Source organism: Chrysemys picta, chromosome 1, assembly GCF_011386835.1.
Source record: "Chrysemys picta bellii isolate R12L10 chromosome 1, ASM1138683v2, whole genome shotgun sequence".
Classification (NCBI taxonomy): Eukaryota; Metazoa; Chordata; order Testudines; family Emydidae; genus Chrysemys; species Chrysemys picta.
The window spans coordinates 358,849,138-358,868,282 of record NC_088791.1 but is presented as its reverse complement, the minus strand read 5'-3'; the positions used below and the strand labels follow the sequence as shown (position 1 = coordinate 358,868,282).

General features: G+C 45.4%; 1 protein-coding gene across 1 annotated transcript; it reads right to left on the bottom strand.

Moving 5' to 3' along the window:
• Positions 1-515: 515 nt before the first annotated feature.
• LOC101932687 (olfactory receptor 52R1-like) lies at positions 516-1,514 on the bottom strand. Its single transcript, XM_024114685.2, has one exon. The coding sequence runs from the start codon at positions 1,512-1,514 to the stop codon at positions 516-518; it is 999 nt and encodes a 332-aa protein (XP_023970453.2).
• Between the last annotated feature and the right edge of the window lie 17,631 nt (positions 1,515-19,145).

Genomic DNA, 19,145 nt, shown 5'->3' with positions numbered 1-19,145 from the left:
ATCGCACTTTGTAACACACACAGAGCAAGATTTCATAGCTTCACATATATAACAACGTTTAGCAGATTAAGACTTTTACAGTGATACGTCACAGGGCCTAGTTTGTACAAAACATACCATAATTACATAACCGTGGTAAATATGGGGTGCTTTGGAGTGCAGAGTGCCACAGGGATGATCCAGAGAGTGACGGGAGTGGGGAGGAGAGGAGTGAGTGAGGGGCGGGGCTTTGAAGGGAAGAGGCAGAGCAGTTGCGGAACCTGGGGGAAGAGGCTGGGCAGAGAGATGGGGCCTCAGGATTCCAGTTATCAGCAATTAGAAAGGTGGCAACCCTATGAGTTGTACATAGACAGATTCCCCAATTTGTGATGCTTACACAGCACAGTAAGGTCAGGAAAGAGTTTAAAGTCTCTTTTACTGGCCAATTAGTGATTGAGGGGTGAGGGCCCAGCACCATGTCACCAGCCAGCTCTGCCTAGAGCTCAGTCTGAGAGCCAGAGCACCAGGAGAAAACTTTACGTCCCTTTATGAGTAAAGAGTTGGAGCAGCCTATCCCAGATCTGTTGGGTCTTCGCCCCATAGATGATGGGGTTTAGCATGGGGGGCACCAGGAGGTACATGTTTGCCATGAGAACGCGCAAATGCAGGGCCACATTGTGCCCAAACCGTTGTGTGAGGGTGGCGAAGAGATGTGGAATGTAAAAGGCTAAGATGACACAGAGGTGGGAGCCGCAGGTCCCAAAAGTCTTGAGCCGGGCATCCTTTGTTGGGAGGCTGAAGATGGCCCTGAGGATCTGGGTATAGGACACAACGATAAAAAACACATCCATACCGATAACCAAGAATGCCACAGAGAGGCTGTAGTAACTACTGAGGCTGATGTCGGCGCAGGCCAGCTTCACCACAGCTATGTGCTCACAGTACGTATTTGGAATGATGTTGGTTCTGCAATATGGCCATCTCCTCGCCAGGAAAGGATAGGGCAGTACAAGCATGACACCCCGCAGCACCAGGGTCAGGCCAATTTTGGCAACCACAGGGTTTGTCAGGATGGTGGAATGTCTCAGGGGATCGCAGATGGCTACGTAGCGATCAAAAGCCATGGCCACAAGGATCCCAGACTCTATCACAAAGAAGCTGAGAATGAAGTACATCTGGGTGAGGCATGCACTGAAATTGATCTCCCTGGAATAGAACCAGAAGATGCTCAGCATTTTGGGGAGGATGGATGTAGACAGGACCAGGTCGGTGATGGCCAGCATGCAGAGGAAATAGTACATGGGCAAATGGAGGCTCGGCTCCCTCTTCACGATGAACAGGATGGTGAAGTTCCCCAAGATGGCTATGGCATACATGGTGCAGAAGGGGATGGAGATCCAGACATGGGCTGCCTCCAGGCCAGGAATGCCCTGCAGGATAAAGGTGGTGGGGTTTGTGAACTCGGTTGAGTTGGAATCTGACATGGAGTAGAAGAGAAGTTGTCCAACCCTGAGGCAGAACGATATTTCCTGCATGTGCCGTACGTTCCCCTGACTTCCTGTATGTGCCCAGGGTCTAGGATGATGTTGCAGGACAAATACCTGGATGGAGAGAAAATGTTAATATGAGACACTTCATGCACTACTGGAGGGTGGTCTCATGGATGAAACAGATTGGTCGCTCTTCACACACTGAAAAATGACATTTTCATCATTCAGATGAATGAATTAAGAACACCTGACCCTCCTAATGCCAATTCCATATTTTTTGGTGCTCCCTGTGTCAATAATTCCTACACGTCATGGTGTGGGAAATCTTAGGAGGCACCAACAGGAAAGACGAGTGTATACTGATTATCTCTTATTGTTCTCTAGGCCTTGTCTACACTACCAAATTTTTTCGCCAAAAGGCAAGATTTGGTGATGAACTAGTGGAGGTGTAAAGATTACACAGCTACTTTCGATGATGGAACTCCTCAGTTTCACTGACGTAATAAAGGCACCTTGACGAGACTTGTAAGGCTTTTTAGGCAAAATTTTCGTCGCCGAAGTGCCAGTGTAGACACCGTGCTTGATTTTATCACTGTAATTGGCCCATTGCTTTTCTCCCACACCTAAGGTCCCCTACCCATGGGAACACTCACCATATTTCCAGTGTTTGCTGGCATGTGTGCTTCTCAAGGTTTAGCTGGAAAGTGACTGTTGTGTTACCAGCAGTGTATTTTAATGTAGTTTTTCAATGCTGTATGTCTAGTTAACAATAATGCTTCTCTTTATTGCTTCTTGTGCTTCTCCAGATATGTCCTTAAAAGGAGACATCCCGTCCACTCCAGCCAAGCGTCTCTGCCAGATAAGAAAGTGCCCAAGACGGAGCAAGGAAGATATGTTCTGGGAGGTGCTGCAGTACTCTGCTGCAGACAAGACGGACTGCAGGCAGTGGAGGGAAAGCAACAAACAGGAAAGAATAGAAAATGAGGCATCCACTAGGGATGCAATGGAGAGGCTGATAAAAGTATTGGAGCAGCAAACCAACATGCTGCAGTCCCTCTTGATACTCCAGACTGAGCAGATGGATTCCCGCCCTCCTCTTCAGCACATTCAGAACTCTTTCCCATGTCCTCCCCAAACTCCACCCGCACATTCCCTTCCGATTTCTGGGACTCCTCACTTTACCGTTCACTCCACCTCCGCAGACACCTTTTCAAATGAAAACTGGACTTACGTTCAGCTGTGTGCATGCATGGTATTGTGGGCTTTTTGGCAATAAAAGCAGTTATTTGACTATTGATCAGTCTTTATTTGTTTCCGTTGAAGTTATGATAGCAGAAAGCAAAGTAGCAGACAGTTTTATCATTTCCTTACATTGAACCCTGGGCCTGAACAATCACAACTGCTTCCTACCCTACCAAAACTGGACTTCATTACGCATTACAATCCCAAGCATAGCAACAAACATTACTCGTTCTCATTTTCACAGTGTTGCTGCAAAGCCTTCCTGATTTGAATTGCCCCCATTGTGCCCTCTGATAGTCTTGGTATCTGGCTGCTCAAAATCAGCAGCCACGTGTTCCGTCTCAGCAGTGCAGCCCTGAGCAAACGTTTCACCCTTTCCTTCACAATTATTATACAACGTGCAACACACGGCTACAACCATGGGAATATTTTCTTCATTGAGATCTAACCTGTCAAAAAGGCATCGCCGGCCCACTTTTAGTCTGCCAAATGCACATTCCACGGTCATCCTGCTCCTACTCAGCCTATTGTTGAAATGCTCCTTATTGCTCTCCAGGTTTCCCATGTACGGCTTCATGAACCCTGCCATTGAGGAGTATGCCAGGTCTCCCAGGATTATTATGAGCATTTCAACATCCCCTGTGGGGATCTTCTGGTCTGGAAAGAAAGTCCCTGCTTTCAGCTTTCTGTAAAGGCCGATGTTCCTAAAGATTCCTGCGTCATTCACTTTCCTGGATCACCCTACACTGATGTCAATGAAACGCCCACAGTGATCCACCATGGAGAAGTAGCCCTTCTGATTGATATATTTCATCAAAAGGCATCCGGTGGCAAAATTGGAATATGTGTGCTATCTATCGCCCCTCCACAGTTGGGGAAACCCATTTCTGCAAAGCCATCCACAATATCACGCACGTTGCCAAGAGTTACGGTCTTGCACAGAAGGATGTGATTAATGGCCTGAACACTTGCATTAATGCAGCCCCAACGGTCGACCTCCCAACTCCAAAGTGATTTGCGACCGACCAGTAGCAGCCTGGAGTCGCCAGCTTCCACAATGTGATCGCCAAGCGCTTCTCCACTGACAGCGCAGCTCTCATTTGGGTGTCCTTGTGCCACAGGGCTGGTGGGAGCTCAGTACACTGTTCCAGGAAGGTGGCTTTCCACATCCAAAAGTTCTGCAGCCACTGCCGGTCATCTCAGACCTGCATAACGATGCGATTCCATCACTCAGTGCTAGTTTCTCGAGCCCCAAAGCGACGTTCCACCATGCTCAGCTCTTCTGTGAATCCCAAAAGCAATCTAATGCTGCTGTTATCCATGTGAGACACCATGTCAGGCAGCTGTGACTCCCGCTGCCTTCACAACTTCAAGATTGATTCCACTGCCATTCGCGATGTGCTACTGACAGCTAGCAGAGCAGTGCGGGATCCGTTCCTGCAGATAGAGGTGGTGGGCTGAGCAGAAAACAAGGGACGTTGAAAAATGCTGCGAACTGGAGACGGAAGCACATGGAATGCTGGGACGGAAAGGGACATCATGGGACATTGAGCCCAGAGCCATGATGTGCCATGATCCACTCTGCCTTCCCACAACACCTATCAGCACAAGATGCAGACCTGAACTGTGGGATAGTTACCCACAGTGCATTAGTCTCACTGTTGCTGCAATGGTCCCGCATGTGGATGCGCTATGCCAAAAGAGAAAGACAGTGTGAACGTGCAACAATAGTTTTCTTTAAAGGCTTTTTGGTCATTGAATAAACTTTCAGTGAAAAAAATCTTCCAATGTAGACATGGCCTCAATGCAATGAAAGCCAGGCTACAGAGCCATGCTGTAGGGAGTCTCCATTCACCTAGTTACTGAAAATCTGAGAGTGGGGGAAAAAAACCTTTAGCAAGACATGTGCCGGAGGAAACATCCCAACTAGAACACACCTCAGGGAAAAGTCTTGGATGTCACTGATAGCAGCTCCATGGAAACACCTGCTCATTTGCACTAGTGGCCTCAACAAAGACAATGTTCTAGTGCCTAAGGAATGGGATGGAGAATTTCCTGCTCTGGAGATGCGCTCAGTTTTGGTCACTCAGCCTCTATAAAGGATATAGCCACTAGAAATGGGTTTTCTGAGACAGGCTATGAGAATGGGGGAGGCTGCCATATGCGGACAGACTGAAAATCTGGGACTGTTTAGTGTAGAGAAGAGACAAATAAGGGGGCATAGGATAGAGGAGAACAAAATAAAAGAATGGAACTGATTACATTAAAATGGACAAACAGAGAACAGTTCCCAACCAGTAATAGCTACCTACAGATACCTTTCAAAAGGACTAATTCCCCAAAGCTGAGGCAAATTATCAGCAAAACTGATTGGGAGGAAAAATTTAGACAGAAAAATGGGAATGAAAAATGGGAATTCTTTAAGAAGAGTTTATTAAAGAGCTAAAAAGCCACGATTCCACAATCAAGGAAGTGGACAACTTTGATTAAAAACCCAGTTCAGTAGGAAAATGAAGGAATGAATTAAGGGGGGAAAAGCAACATATAACAAATGGGAAAAAGGGAAAATAATTGGCAAGCAATACAAACTGGAAGTTATGAAAATTGATGCAGGACATTACAGACATTAGGGGGAAATCCATGCTTTGTAGGGCTAAGGAGAACAAAAAGGAGGTTATTAAGTATATTAAGAACAAAAGAAATCCTAGAAAAGGTAAAGGCTAATACCTAAAGGGAGAAAGGAAACCTGTTAATCTTGCAGAAAAGGTCGATGTGTTCAAGAAATATTTATGTTTTGCATTTGGAAAGAAGCAGTATGAGGTACTCATATCATACGTGGTAGTGAAACCCTTTCCCGTCTATTAGCAGTCAAGGAGCATGTTAACCAGTATCTAGAGTAGAACCTTAGAATTACAAACACCAGAGTTACGAACTGACCAATCAACCACACATCTCATTCGGAACCGAAGGAGGCAGTCAGGAAACAATGGAAAAGCTGATATGGGATATATTAAAAAAAAAAGTCTAGGAGTATAATTAATGCTGGTCAAAAACATGGTTTATGGAAAACAGGTCTTGTCAAATAAAGACGATTTCATCCTTTCGTGAGAGCACACGTTTGGTGGACCAAGGGAACCAAACAGAAGCAATAGACTTCAATTTCTGTGAGACATTTGATTTAAAAATGAACACTCTACAATATCAGTAGATTTTGTTAAATGTTAAATGGACTAAAAGCTGGCTATCTAAAATGAACAAACAGAGAACAGTTTCCAACCAGTAATAGCTTTATACAGATATCCTTCAAAAGGACTAATTCCCTCAGAAAGCAGTTGTCAATGGGCCACTGTCAGTAAATGGGGGTGTTTCTAGTGGGGTTCTGCAGGGATCAATCCTAGGCCAGATGCTATTCAATATTTTCATCAATGATCTGGAAGCAAATAGAAAATCATTGGAAGTAAAATTTGCAGATGAACCCAAGATTGGCAGAGTGGTTACAATGAGGTGGCCAGGGCAGACATAACAATTGGTCTGGAGCATTTATTGAGCTGGGCCCATGCAAACAAAATGTTTTAATACAATCAAAAGGAAAGTGGTCCGCTCAGAACAGGGAATGCAGGCCCCACCCTCAGGCTAGGGCACTGTATTATGGAACACAAGGACCCTGAAAAGGATTTAGGAGTCATTGTGGACAACTAACTCATCGTAAGCTCCCAGTGTGATGCTGTGGCCAAAAGGGCTAATGCGATCCTTGGATGCATAATCAGGGGAGTAGTGCATTGGAGCAGGGGAAGGATTTTACTTCTGCACATGGCATTGATGAAACCAACTGCATCAATTCTGGTGTTCACATTTCAAAAAGGATGTTGAAAAATTGGAGAGGGTGCAGGAAAAAAAACACAACAATGATTCTCCAACTCCCTATGTCTGCAGATCCAGACTGGATGCTTTTGTGGAAGATCTGCTTGAGGGCTTGTCTACACTTAAAACACTACAGCGGCGCTGCAAAGCGCTTAAGTGTAGACACTACTTACAGCGACGGCAGGGGTTCTCCCATCAGCGTAGGTAATTCACCTCCCCGAGAGGTGGTAGCAAGGTCGATAGAAGAATTGTTCTATCGACCTCATGCTGTTTAAACCGGGGTAAGGTTGATATAGCGACAGCTCTCAGGGGTGTGCATTCTTTTGCTGTTGGAAATGCAATTTTGGGTTGCATTAACAGATGCCTAGTGCGCAAGTCATGGTAGGTGATAGTACCACTCTACTTAGCGCTGGTTAGTTCTCAGCTGGAGAGCTGTGTGCTTTTGTCACCGCTGTCTGGAAAGGATGTAGAGAAACTGGAAAGGATCCAGAGTTGAGCGACAAAGATGATCCAAGGGATGGAATGCAAACCATATTTTAGCCGGCATTTCGGCGGCGATGCCTCTGGATGACACTGCTTGTAGGCTGCATTTTGGTGGTGACACCTATTGACGTTGCCACTTGACAGCGGCATTTCGGTGGCTGCTCCTCCGCTGCCATGGTCCTCCGTGGCTTGACCTCTGCCGCCCGCCAGACAAAAAAGTTTGGGGACCAATGCCTTAGAGTATCATAGTGAGAGAAGGCCTATAAACGGGCAGATAGATTATAACTAGCTAAGTGATAAGAATACACCTAAATTCTTAAAGTATAGGCCTTTGCAGACAGGCCTGAATATCTATATCCTTACAGCTGTCTGTCACCTTCAATTAAGAGACGTCATTTTCAGTTGCTTATAAGTTTGCCAAACTTTAACCGTTTGCACTGAAATTTCCCGCACTGGCTGTCTGCTTCTGGCTGAATTGTTTTTAAACTTTCAGGCATAACAGTTCAGCCAAATTCTCTTGGGGCCTGAGAACTTACGGGCCACAGCCTCAGAATTTTACCTTGTATTGTCCATCTACTAACGCCTTTCATCCTGAAGGATCCCCTGTGCCACTGAAATGCAGCCACCTCGGGGCTGGAGGCCATCAGCCAGGGGCAGAGCAAAGAGGGACATTTTGGCCAGTGATATCGGAGCAAACACATCCCCTCTGGCAAGGGCCCTGGCATGTTTAATGACTGTGCAGAGTGGAAAGGACCACAGACCTATTCTCTATCCCATCACTCTCTCCTTGCACTGGGTTTGTCCAGCAGGTAAGCTCCTCAGCAAGAGATGGTGTCAGGGTTCCTTCCCCATTCTAAACTCTGGGGTACAGATGTGGGGACCTGCATGAAAGACCCCCTAAGTTTATTTTTACTAGCTTCGGTTAAAAACTTTCCCCAGGCACAAATTCCACCTTGAACAGTATGCTGCCACCACCAATTGATTTAAACAAATATTCAGGGAGGGCCACTTGGAGCCCTACCTTCCCCAAATATCCCCCCAAACCCCTACACTCCCTTTCCTGGGGAGGCTTGAGAATAATATCCTCACCAACTGGTACAGGTGAACACAGACCCAAATCCTAGGATCTTAAGAACAATGAAAAATCAATCAGGTTCTTAAAAGAAGAATTTTAATTAAAGAAAAGGTAAAAGTATCACCCCTCTAAAATAAGGATGGTAAGTACTTTACAGAATAACAAAACCTTAAAGTTATAAAAACAGGGATTAACCTCCCTCTTAGCACAGGGAAAATTCACAAGCTAAAACAAAAGGTAATCTAATGCATTTCTTTTCTGCTATTACTAACTATTTCTGCAAGACTAGATGCTTAGTTCAGATATATTTTCCTCTGTCCTGTTTCCTGGCTGGCTCCGAGAGACACAGACAGAAAAACTTCTCCCCTTATTGGTCCTTTTGGTCAGGTGCCACCCAGGTTATCTAAGCTTCTTAACCCTTTACAGGTAAAGGAGGAATTAATCCTTTACAGCGTAAAAAGGGATTTTATGCTACCCTTAGCTGTATGTTTATGACAGATGGGTACCTGTGAATTCTGAGACACACGTGTCTCCTCTGGGAATCCCTCACAGGCAGCCGTTTCCCACACCTCTCTCACCCCAGCATCTGCAGCAGCATCCCACACTGAGAGCCGACAGAGGGGTGTGCACCATTTATAATATAGCTGTGTGCAATCCCAGGGGGGTTCGCTCAACTTCTAGGGGGGAAACAGCATCTGAATGGAAACAGGCTGGAGACCGGAGACTCTCTAGCCAATGTCTCTCTTTCAATGTTTGTGCTTCTGTGCTATTTATCCAGCTTCAGGAGTAAACAGTAATTAAGGGACCTTCCCAAAGGAGATGAGAACCCTTGGCTCTCCGCTGAGTCAGAGAGGAATTGACTGCTCTGTACATTTGTGTATAGTTAAAAAGTAGTTGGATTAGTAAGAAAACTAGGCATGATAGTCTGAGACCCTGTAAATACCCAGTATTAATTGGTAGATAGTAGACAGAGATATTTGGAGAAAGGTGACTGTGGGGAGACACAAACACTTTCTGCAGGCACACGGGGCTATCGCTAAGGGATCAGAAGTCAATAATTCTCATCAGTAACTATCATCATATTGTTTAGCACCTTTCATTGATGGATCTTCAAAACACCTGGAAAAGAGTCCTGATTTCCCTGCTGTAACCACGGTCTCTCCGTTAGTAACGGAGCGCATGACAAGAAGGAAATGGGGTCACGGTCTAGCAGGGCCTGTTCATTAGGTGGATGTGACAGACTTGTTCAGGATGCAACCTGGAAAGGGGGTACTGCTGAGCCCTCTGGCATACCAACCTGGGCTCCCCCTTACACTGTGAAGCTGTGACAAGCTGCAATCGTCTCCAGGTTTTACACTTCCACAGCCAGACACAGCCAGGGACGCACCCAGCTGCAGTTACATGAATGCTTTTACTAGGCACTCATGAGCCAACAATAGAGAGGCTTCAGCCAATTCCCCCCCCACCCCAGCTCCCCAGCCTAGGACCCCAGAGCTGTACCGTCTAAGCCTGGTCAGAAGCCTGGCGAGTGTAAGTTTTTACCCAGTCTGTCCCTCCCTCCATGTGGAGAGGACAATGCACCAGCCCCTGTTCCTGAGCAGGTTTCCCTTTTGCATTTCAAACAACACACTGTATTAGGTAAAAAAATATAAAACCGATTTATTAAACTACAGAAGGATAGATTTTAAGTGATTATAAGGAATAAGTGTACAGATCAAAGTAGATTACCAAAGAAATAAAGCAAAATGACTATCTGAGTTCTAGAAACTAGACAGAATTTGAACTATGCAGTGTGTCACCCTGATGGTACAAACAGTCCACCTGCCTTCCATACAAAGGCTAGAAATCCCTTCAGCCTGGGACCAAATCCCCAGTTTGGTCCTTGTCCCTAAGGTTTGTCCAGGTGTTGAGTTATGGGGGGGAGTGAGGCCAAGTGATTTTTTATGTTCACTTTTATGGCTTCTTCCATGTGGAGGGAACTTAAATTTTCCAAGCAAAAGCCCCCTGTATAGTTAGTGGAAAAGTACAGGCACAAATGGAATCCAGTGTCACATGAGCTGGTCACGTGCCCTTGCACGGTTTCAGAACTTTAGGTACAAAAATGATACATGCATACAAAGAGGGTAATCATATTCACAAATCATAACTTTTTCATTGATACCTTACCTGACACACTTTGTATAAAATATATCATAATCATATCATCTGGGTATATATGGGAGTGCCAGGGAGTTGTTTTGGGGCGCAGAATGTCACATCTCCCTACTTAGTTTACTGCAGGAGTGTTAATTACTGACTAATTTGGAGGGAGTGTGCACAAGGCCCTAGAATCATAGAATCATAGAATATCAGGGTTGAAACGGACCTCAGGAGGTCATCTAGTCCAACCTCCTGCTCAAAGCAGGACCAATTCCCAATTAAATCATCCCAGCCAGGGCTTTGTCAAGCCTGACCTTAAAAACCTCTAAGGAAGGAGATTCCACCACCTCTCTAGGTAACCCATTCCAGTGCTTCACCACCCTCCTAATGAAAAAGATTTCCTAATATCCAACCTAAACCTCTCCCACTGCAACTTGAGACCATTACTCCTTGTTCTGTCCTCTGGTACCACTGAGAACAATCTAGATCCATCCTCTTTGGAACCCCCTTTCAGGTAGTTGAAAGCAGCTATCAAATCCCCCCTCATTCTTCTCTTCCGCAGACTAAACAAACCTAGTTCCCTCAGCCTCTCCTCATAAGTCATGTGCTCCAGCCCCCTGATCATTTTTGTTGCCCTCTGCTGCTCTCTTTCCAATTTTTCCACATCCTTCTTGAAGTGTGGGACCCCAAACTGGACACAGTACTTCAGATGAGGCCTCACCAATGTCGAATAGAGGGGAATGATCACGTCCCTCGATCTGCTGGCAATGCCCCTACTTATACAGCCCAAAATACCATTAGCCTTCTTGGCAACAAGGGTACACTGTTGACTCATATCCAGCTTCTCGTCCACTGTAACCTCTAGGTCCTTTTCTGCAGAACTGCTTCCTAGCTATTCGGTCCCTAGTCTGTAACAGTGAATGGGATTTTTCCGTCCTAAGTTCAGGACTCTGCACTTGTCCTTGTTGAACCTCATCAGGTTTCTTTTGGCCCAATCCTCTAATTTGTCTAGGTCCCTCTGTATCCTATCTCTACCTGCAGCGTATCTATCTCTCCTCCCAATTTAGTGTCATCTGCAAACTTGCTAAGGGTGCAGTCCACGCCATCCTCCAGATCATTCATGAAGATATTGAACAAAACCGACCCCAGGACCGACCCTTGGGGCACTCCGCTTGATACCGGCTGCCAACTGGACATGGAGCCATTGATCAATACCCACTGGGCCCGACGATCTCTCCAGATTTCTATCCACCTTATAGTCCATTCATCCAGCCCATACTTCTTTAAGTTGCCAGCAAGAATGCTGTGGGAGACCAAATCAAAAGCTTTGCTATAGTCAAGGAATAACACGTTCACTGCTTTCTCCTCATCCACAGAGCCACTTATCTCCTCATAGAAGGCAATTAGGTTAGTCAGGAATGACTTGCCCTTGGTGAATCCATGCTGACTGTTCCTGATCACTTTCCTCTCCTCTAAGTGCTTCAGAATTGATTCCTTGAGGACCTACTCCATGATTTTTCCAGGGACTGAGGTGAGGCTGACTGGCCTGTAGTTCCCCGGATCCTCCTTCTTCCCTTTTTTAAAGATGGGCACTACATTAGCCTTTTTCCAGTCATCCGGGACCTCCCCCGATCACCACGAATTTTTAAAGATAATGGCCAATGGCTCTGCAATCACATCTGCCGACTCCTTTAGCACCCTCGGATGCAGAGCATCTGGCCCCATGGACTTGTGCTCATCCAGTTTTTCTAAATAGTCCCGAACCACTTCTTTCTCCACAGAGGGCTGGTCACCTCCTCCCCATACTATGCTGCCCAGTGCAGCAGTCTGGGAGCTGACCTTGTTTGTGAAGACAGAAGCAAAAAAAGCATTGAGTACATTAGCTTTTTCCACATCCTCGGTCACTAGGTTGCCTCCCTCATTCAGTAAGAGGCCCACACTTTCCTTGACTTTCTTCTTGTTGCTAACATACCTGAAGAAACCCTTCTTATTACTCTTAGCATCTCTTGCTAGCTGTAACTCCAAGTGTGATTTGGCCTACCTGATTTCACTCCTGCATGCCTGAGCAATATTTTTATACTCCTCCCTGGTCATTTGTCCAATCTTCCACTTCTTGTAAGCTTCTTTTTTGCCTTTAAAATCAGCAAGGATTTCACTGTTAAGCCAAGCTGGTCGTCTGCCATATTTACTATTCTTTCTACACATCGGGATGTTTTTTTCCTGCAACCTCAATAAGGATTCTTTAAAACACAGCCAGCTCTCCTGGACTACTTTCCCCGTCATGTTATTCTCCCAGGGGATCCTGCCCATCTGTTCCCTGAGGGAGTCAAAGTCTGCTTTTCTGAAGTCCAGGGTCCGTATTCTGCTGCTCTCCTTTTTTCCTTGTGTCAGGATCCTGAACTCGACCATCTCATGGTCACTGCCTCCCAGGTTCCCATCCACTTTTGCTTCCCCTACTAATTCTTCCCTGTTTGGGAGCAGTAGGTCTAGAAGAGCTCTGCCCCTAGTTGGTTCCTTCAGCACTTGCACCAGGAAATTGTCCCCTACACTTTCCAAAAACTTCCTGGATTGTCTGTGCACCGCTGTATTGCTCTCCCAGCAGATATCAGGGTGATTAAAGTCTCCCATGAGAACCAGGGCCTGCGATCTAGTAACTTCTGCTAGTTGCCGGAAGAAAGCCTTGTCCACCTTATCCCCCTGGTCTGGTGGTCTATAGCAGATTCCCACCACAACATCACCCTTGTTGCTCACACTTCTAAACTTAATCCAGAGACTCTCCGGTTTTTCTGCAGTTTCTTAAAGTTTGGAACATACAACACCTAAGTGTTGCAAACATTGCAGTGTTCTCCACATGTATTTTTATGAAGTTCTGTGTGCCTTTTCTGGGTCATTAGAGAACCTCTCTTTGTATCTGTGCAGCATTGTCAACCATTGTGCTTTCCTAACTGGTGATAACTCAATACAGATATTCATCAATGCCATACAGTGGTGTGCCTCGGTTTCCCCTTCCACACAGAAGACCAGAATTATTATGGTTTCCCTACTGTGACAAGCTTTGAGCCTGTTTACAGGTGATAGCTGAGAAGCAGTATCCCCATAGGGCTTCTTGTTCACTACTTGTAGCATGTCCGAAAGCTTTTCCCTAAAATCATGCATGTTACACCTTTTCATACAATTTACCATCAGTACCAAATCCTTTGTTGTAAGATTTCCCATTAGCAACAGACATTGCATCATGAGATTTAATAATAACACCAAATCTTTTACAACAGGTAGGTGTTTTCAAGTATTTTTATTATACCATGCCTTCTGCTTGGACAGTTTGATTTGTTCAATACCCATTGTGACTTTCAACTCCTCCCTGAACCTTAACATGTGTTTAGTTACTGGGTTTCCTTTCCCCTCAATATCCCATTGCAATGAGGGGGCCTTTGGCAGGACACTACTGAGAGTATCAATTGAGGACCAATTGCTTAGAGCTGGGAAGTCACAGCCGAAGGCTGGGGGTCCTTTACTTTTAAGGCACCAAACCAGCTAAACAGAGAGGACGTTGGTTTTACCCCACTGGTTAACCAGAAGTCATACAAACAATTCCCTCAGATACTCCCGTTCCCTTGTATCCCCACCAGCACCACTTCTTATGGGGATGAATGGTTATGAAAAGCAATGCCCCAGTAAAAGAAAAAAGGTTCTCCCAATCCCAAAGGACCAAACCCCAGACCCAGGTCAATATACAAATTAGATCATACTCACAAATTACTATGTTGTGAATCCTTTAAAATCTAAAATCTACAGGTTTATTTATAAAAAGAAAGAAATATAGATGAGAGTTAAAATTGGTTAAATGGAATCAAATACATACAACATACAACAATTACAACGTTCTTAGTTCAGGCTTGATGGGATTACTTCTGATTTAAATCAATCAAGTCTCTGGAGTACAAACATCCCAGCCTGGATGGGTCGTTCAGTCCTTTGCTCAGAGCTTCAGTTTCAAGCACAGTTCCTCCAGAGGTCAGAAGCAGGATTGAAGACAAAGTGGAGGGGATTCCAGGGCCTTTGATATCCTCTGCCATGTGGAAAATCACAGCAGCAAGATGGAGTTTGGAGTTATATGGGCAAATCACATGTCTATGCATGACTCAGTTTGCAGGCGGCAGCTATTGCTCACGTGCTATCTTGAACGTTCCCAGAAAGGCTCCTCAGATGTGGATTGGAGTCTCCCAAGATCAACTGTCAGTTAAGTGTGTCTTCATTGGTCACTTACTCAGAATAGCCAATCTTCATATATGCAACTACAAAAATGATATACACATACAGACAGCATAATCATAATCAGCAAATTACAACCTTTTTGTAGACACCTTACTCGACCTTCTTTGTACAAAATTTGGTACCACTATAGGACCTTGGTTGCAACAATGATCTATATGGTCACAGTTAATGTCAATAACATCACACCCCTTCAGTAGGGATCTCAGTCTAAGGCGATCTTTGGGGTCTTGGTATGCCGGGGTCTGATGAGATAAGGATGTAAGTGGGCTTTACGTGTTTCACAGCCCGAGGGTTATGCCCTTGGAAATAATCCACCCCTCCTTGGACTTTCCTTGTGATCCCCACTCCCAGCACTGGGATCTTCCCCTCCCCTCTCCTAGAGGTTTGTGATTTGTGTTCTGTGGGCCAAGAGCTGGGTCTTTTCAAATCTGCTTTCTATGTCTTCCTAACCCAGGGAATTTCCTCCTCCCCTCTGTCAGTTAGCTCATTAGCATTTCCACAGACAACCATTGATTCAGTTGGACCTGCATCCTGTCTGAAAGAGACAGAGTTAGTTTTTACAAGCATGTCAGGAACAAAGTCCTCAAAAATCGGGAGCTGGATTGCGGTACCCTCCTTCACCCCTTTTCTATCCCCGAGAGGCCAGTTGTGTGAGTGCTCCCCTCTGGCAGGTCAGTTAGACAGTTCCCTCCTGAAGCCTGAGCCACAGGTTGGGGGCCTGGGAGCACAAATGCTGAATCTTCAGTTCTGTCCTGGGCATCCTTCCCCATGTGATCAGTGAGGAGACATTCCTGTACTCCCACTATTCCTCCCCCACTTGTGAAGTAACTCCCTGCTCTCCATATGTCAGTATATAATGCCTGCATCTGTAACTTTCACTCTATGCATCCGAAGAAGTGAGGTTTTTACTCACGAAACCTTATGCCCAAATAAATCTGTTAGTCTTTAAGGTGCCACCAGACTCCTTGTTGTTTTTGTAGATACAGACTGACACGGCTACCCCCTGATACTATTCCTCCCCCAGTTTCCTCCTCTGGGCCCCCCTCTAGGACACATACCCCTATGCTCTCTAGAGTGGGAACTATCCCCTCGTCAGCTGGTAATGGCTCACAGCTAACAGTCTGGACAGTTGTCTCAGTGGCAGGCTCCACACACCCCTCCCTTCCTGAGGTGTTGCTTCCTACTGCAGTGTTAAAGGAACCCAAACCCACCTCCTCAGTGGTTTCTATGATTCTATCACTGGGCTCCCCTCTGGAACACATCTCCCTATACTCCCTAACATTGCGTTTGTCCCTTGTTTAGCAGCATCATGGACATTTTTCTCCCTGAGGCAGCACTGCCTTCAGTTGAAGGGCAGGAGCTGATCTCAACCACCGCCACCCCTGGAAGCATTCAGTTCCCCACTGCTGCAGGGGAATCGAGGAGACTCTCTTTCCTTTACCAGTTCCTGGGACTTTCCCCTTTCCATCTGAGGTCCCAGCAGAACGCTCCTTCTTGCTGCTGGCGGACACTTTAACAGCTTGAGCTACATGGAGACAATCGTTGCCAATTAGCATATCAATAGGAGTATCATCTACTACCCCCACCGATCATACAACTTCCAAACTCTTGGTTTCTATGTGCACTTTAGCCAAAGGCACAAGGATTTTGTAACCACCAAATAAATAAATATCTAAAATAAAATCTCTGCCATCTCTCCTGTCAGTATGTCACCTTGTTGCACTATACTCCTCCTAACCACAGAAATGTCTGTCCCTGTATTTTCACACCCAAGCTGTTCCCTGCCATTAAGTGCTTCGTATCTGTTGGGCAGAGGCTAATTTTACAAACCTAGTATGATAAGTAACAGGTACCTGAGGGGCTTCTGTGCTCAGAATGGCAGCATTTCAATGGGCTACCTGCTGCCTGCTTCCTCTGAGCACAGGGCATATATCCCTCGGGTGATCAGTGGTATTACCATGATAGCAGCCCTGGACTCCTTTGTTTTTTCCATCTGTAGTTTATTCACAATAGATGCTTCTGTCTGCTCAAAATCATCAGCTAGAGAAGCCATCTATCCACAGTTTTCACCTTTTTGTCCCAGAAACACTGTTTCCAATTATCTTCACATATGTTTAAGACGTGCTCCTGACCAACTAGGTCAAAGATTCCTTCAAAGTTTGTAACACCGGTGCCCCTTACCCACTTTCCCATCAAATCTTTCATTTTTTTTACATATTTCACATTACACACCAGCACCCCCCTTAAGAGTCCTAAATTTCACTCTATATGTTTCAGGGGTAATCTGAAATGGTTTCAAAATAATTTCTTTGAATTTACAATAATCTAAAGCATCATCAATTGGCATTTTATTGAGTATATCTAGAGCTTTAGCAGTTAAATTAGCAACTAAAATGGGCATCTTCTGGTCACCACGAATCTCACACAGCCTCTCAAAGGTAATGAAGCATTCAGCAATATCCCCTGCTTCATTGTATGCAGGACACAGCTGTTCCCATATGAGGATTTTTGGAGAGATGGGAACAGTGGAGTTGGAAGGTTCTGGTTCTGCTTTAACAGCAAGTGCAATTGGTGATTCCGATCTCTCTCTTTCTTCTCAGTTTCTTGTTGTTTTAGTTCCATAGCCCTTCTGTGTTCAGCCTCCTCTCCGGCAGCCTCTGCCTGCAATCTGAATTTCACAATCCTTTCGCTGGTTGCACTCATCTTGCTGCTTTTCTGTCTCTACTTCCTTTTCCCAAAATAAGCAAATGGAAAATAACAAACTGGTAACCTCTTTGACTGATCTCCAGCCACCACACTTAAAATCTCACTTAAAATTTCTACACCAGTGTATGATGTGGAAATCTCACTCAGAACAAGAAGTTTTGCATTTCACACTGCTCGCTGTTGTCGGGGACTTTAACCCAGACAGCACCGTTTGTTGTCTGACCGCAGAGAGAGAGACAGGCAACCCCAGCAAGGTCCAATACAAGCTCTTTATTGAAGAGTGCACACAACAATAGAGAGCGGCCCGTCTCCACTGAGAATCAGCCCTGATTACAATAACTAGTAAGGTTATATAGACAGTTCTGTCGCGTCATAGTTAAAACAACCCAACCCCCCTTTATTAGTTAGAAAGCTTCTAATATTCATGCATATCTATCTTCTTTGACACTACAAACAATTTGTGATGCCTCAGCAACTTCTTATGAGCTTTGTTGTCATGCACCAGAAACTAGGAGAAAGGAGGGAGTTAAGAACAGATGAAGAACAGAAACAGGGGGTGGAGACTGCAAGTTTCCATATGTCCAAACAAACTGTTCCTAGCACTTCTGGTACAAGGATGCGGCCCCCCCTTATCTCATTCTTTGAAGCCCAAGCAAGCATGTCTTCATGTTTCACAGAGAGACAGGAATGGCCCAGCAACCACTGTTAGCCTAACTCTGGCTAAGCTGGCCAAACAATGTTCTATACTCCATATTTTTGGGCCTAACACTGTGTTGGACTTCCCCAGAATGCAACCTGGAACTGGGGTACTGCTGATTCCTCTGGTATACTAATCTGATTCCCCTCTCACACTGTGATTATGTGACAAGTTGCAGACCCCTCCACGTCCTGCATTCACACAGAGATTCACAGTCAGGGACACACCCAGCTGAGTTACATGAATGGTTTCTCCAGCCACTCATGAACCAACAATAGAGAGGATCCAGCCAATTCCCCCCAACTTAGGACTCCAGAGCTCTACCAGCTTGCCCTGGTGTGACGATGCGGTTCTGGCGGAACCCAACTGAGAGTGCCAACTCAGGACAAATTTCTCAAACAGGGCAGTTACAGCCCAAGGCTGGGGTTTTTCCACCTCTAAGGCAAACCAAACCAGCCAGACTAAGAGGACTTCGGTCTCACTCCACTGGCTAACCGCAAGTCTCACAAGCAATTCCCTTAGACACTCCAGTTTCCCAGTATCACCACCAGTACCACTTGTTATGGGGACAAATGGTTATGAAAACCAATACCCAAGTAAAAGAAAAAAGGTTCTCCTGATCCCAAAGGACCAAGCCCCAGACCCAGGTCAATATACAAATCAGATCTTACCCACAAATCACGCTGTTGCCAATACTTTAAAATCTAAAATCTAAAGGTTTATTCATAAAAGGAAAAAGATAGAGATGAGAGTTGGAATTGGTTAAATGGAATCAATTACATACAGTAATGGCAAAGTTCTTGGTTCAGGCTTGCAGCAGCGATAGAATAAACTGCAGGTTCAAATCAAGTCACTGGAATACATCCCCAGCTGGGATGGGTCCTCAGTCCTTTGTTCAGAGCTTCAGTTTGTAGCAAAGTCTCTCCAGAGATAAGAAGCAGGATTGAAGACAAAATGGAGATGAGGCATCAGCCTTATATAGTCTTTTCCAGGTGTAAGAACACCTCTTTGTTCTTACTGTGGAAAATTACAGCAAAATGGAGTCTGGAGTCACATGGGCCAGTCCCTGCATACTTTGCTGAGTCTCAAGGCATATTTGCCTTCTCTCAATGGGTCCATTGTATAGCTGATGGTCCTTAATGGGCCATCAAGCAGGCTAGGCAGAGCTAATCCCAGCTTGTCTGGGATGTCACCCAGA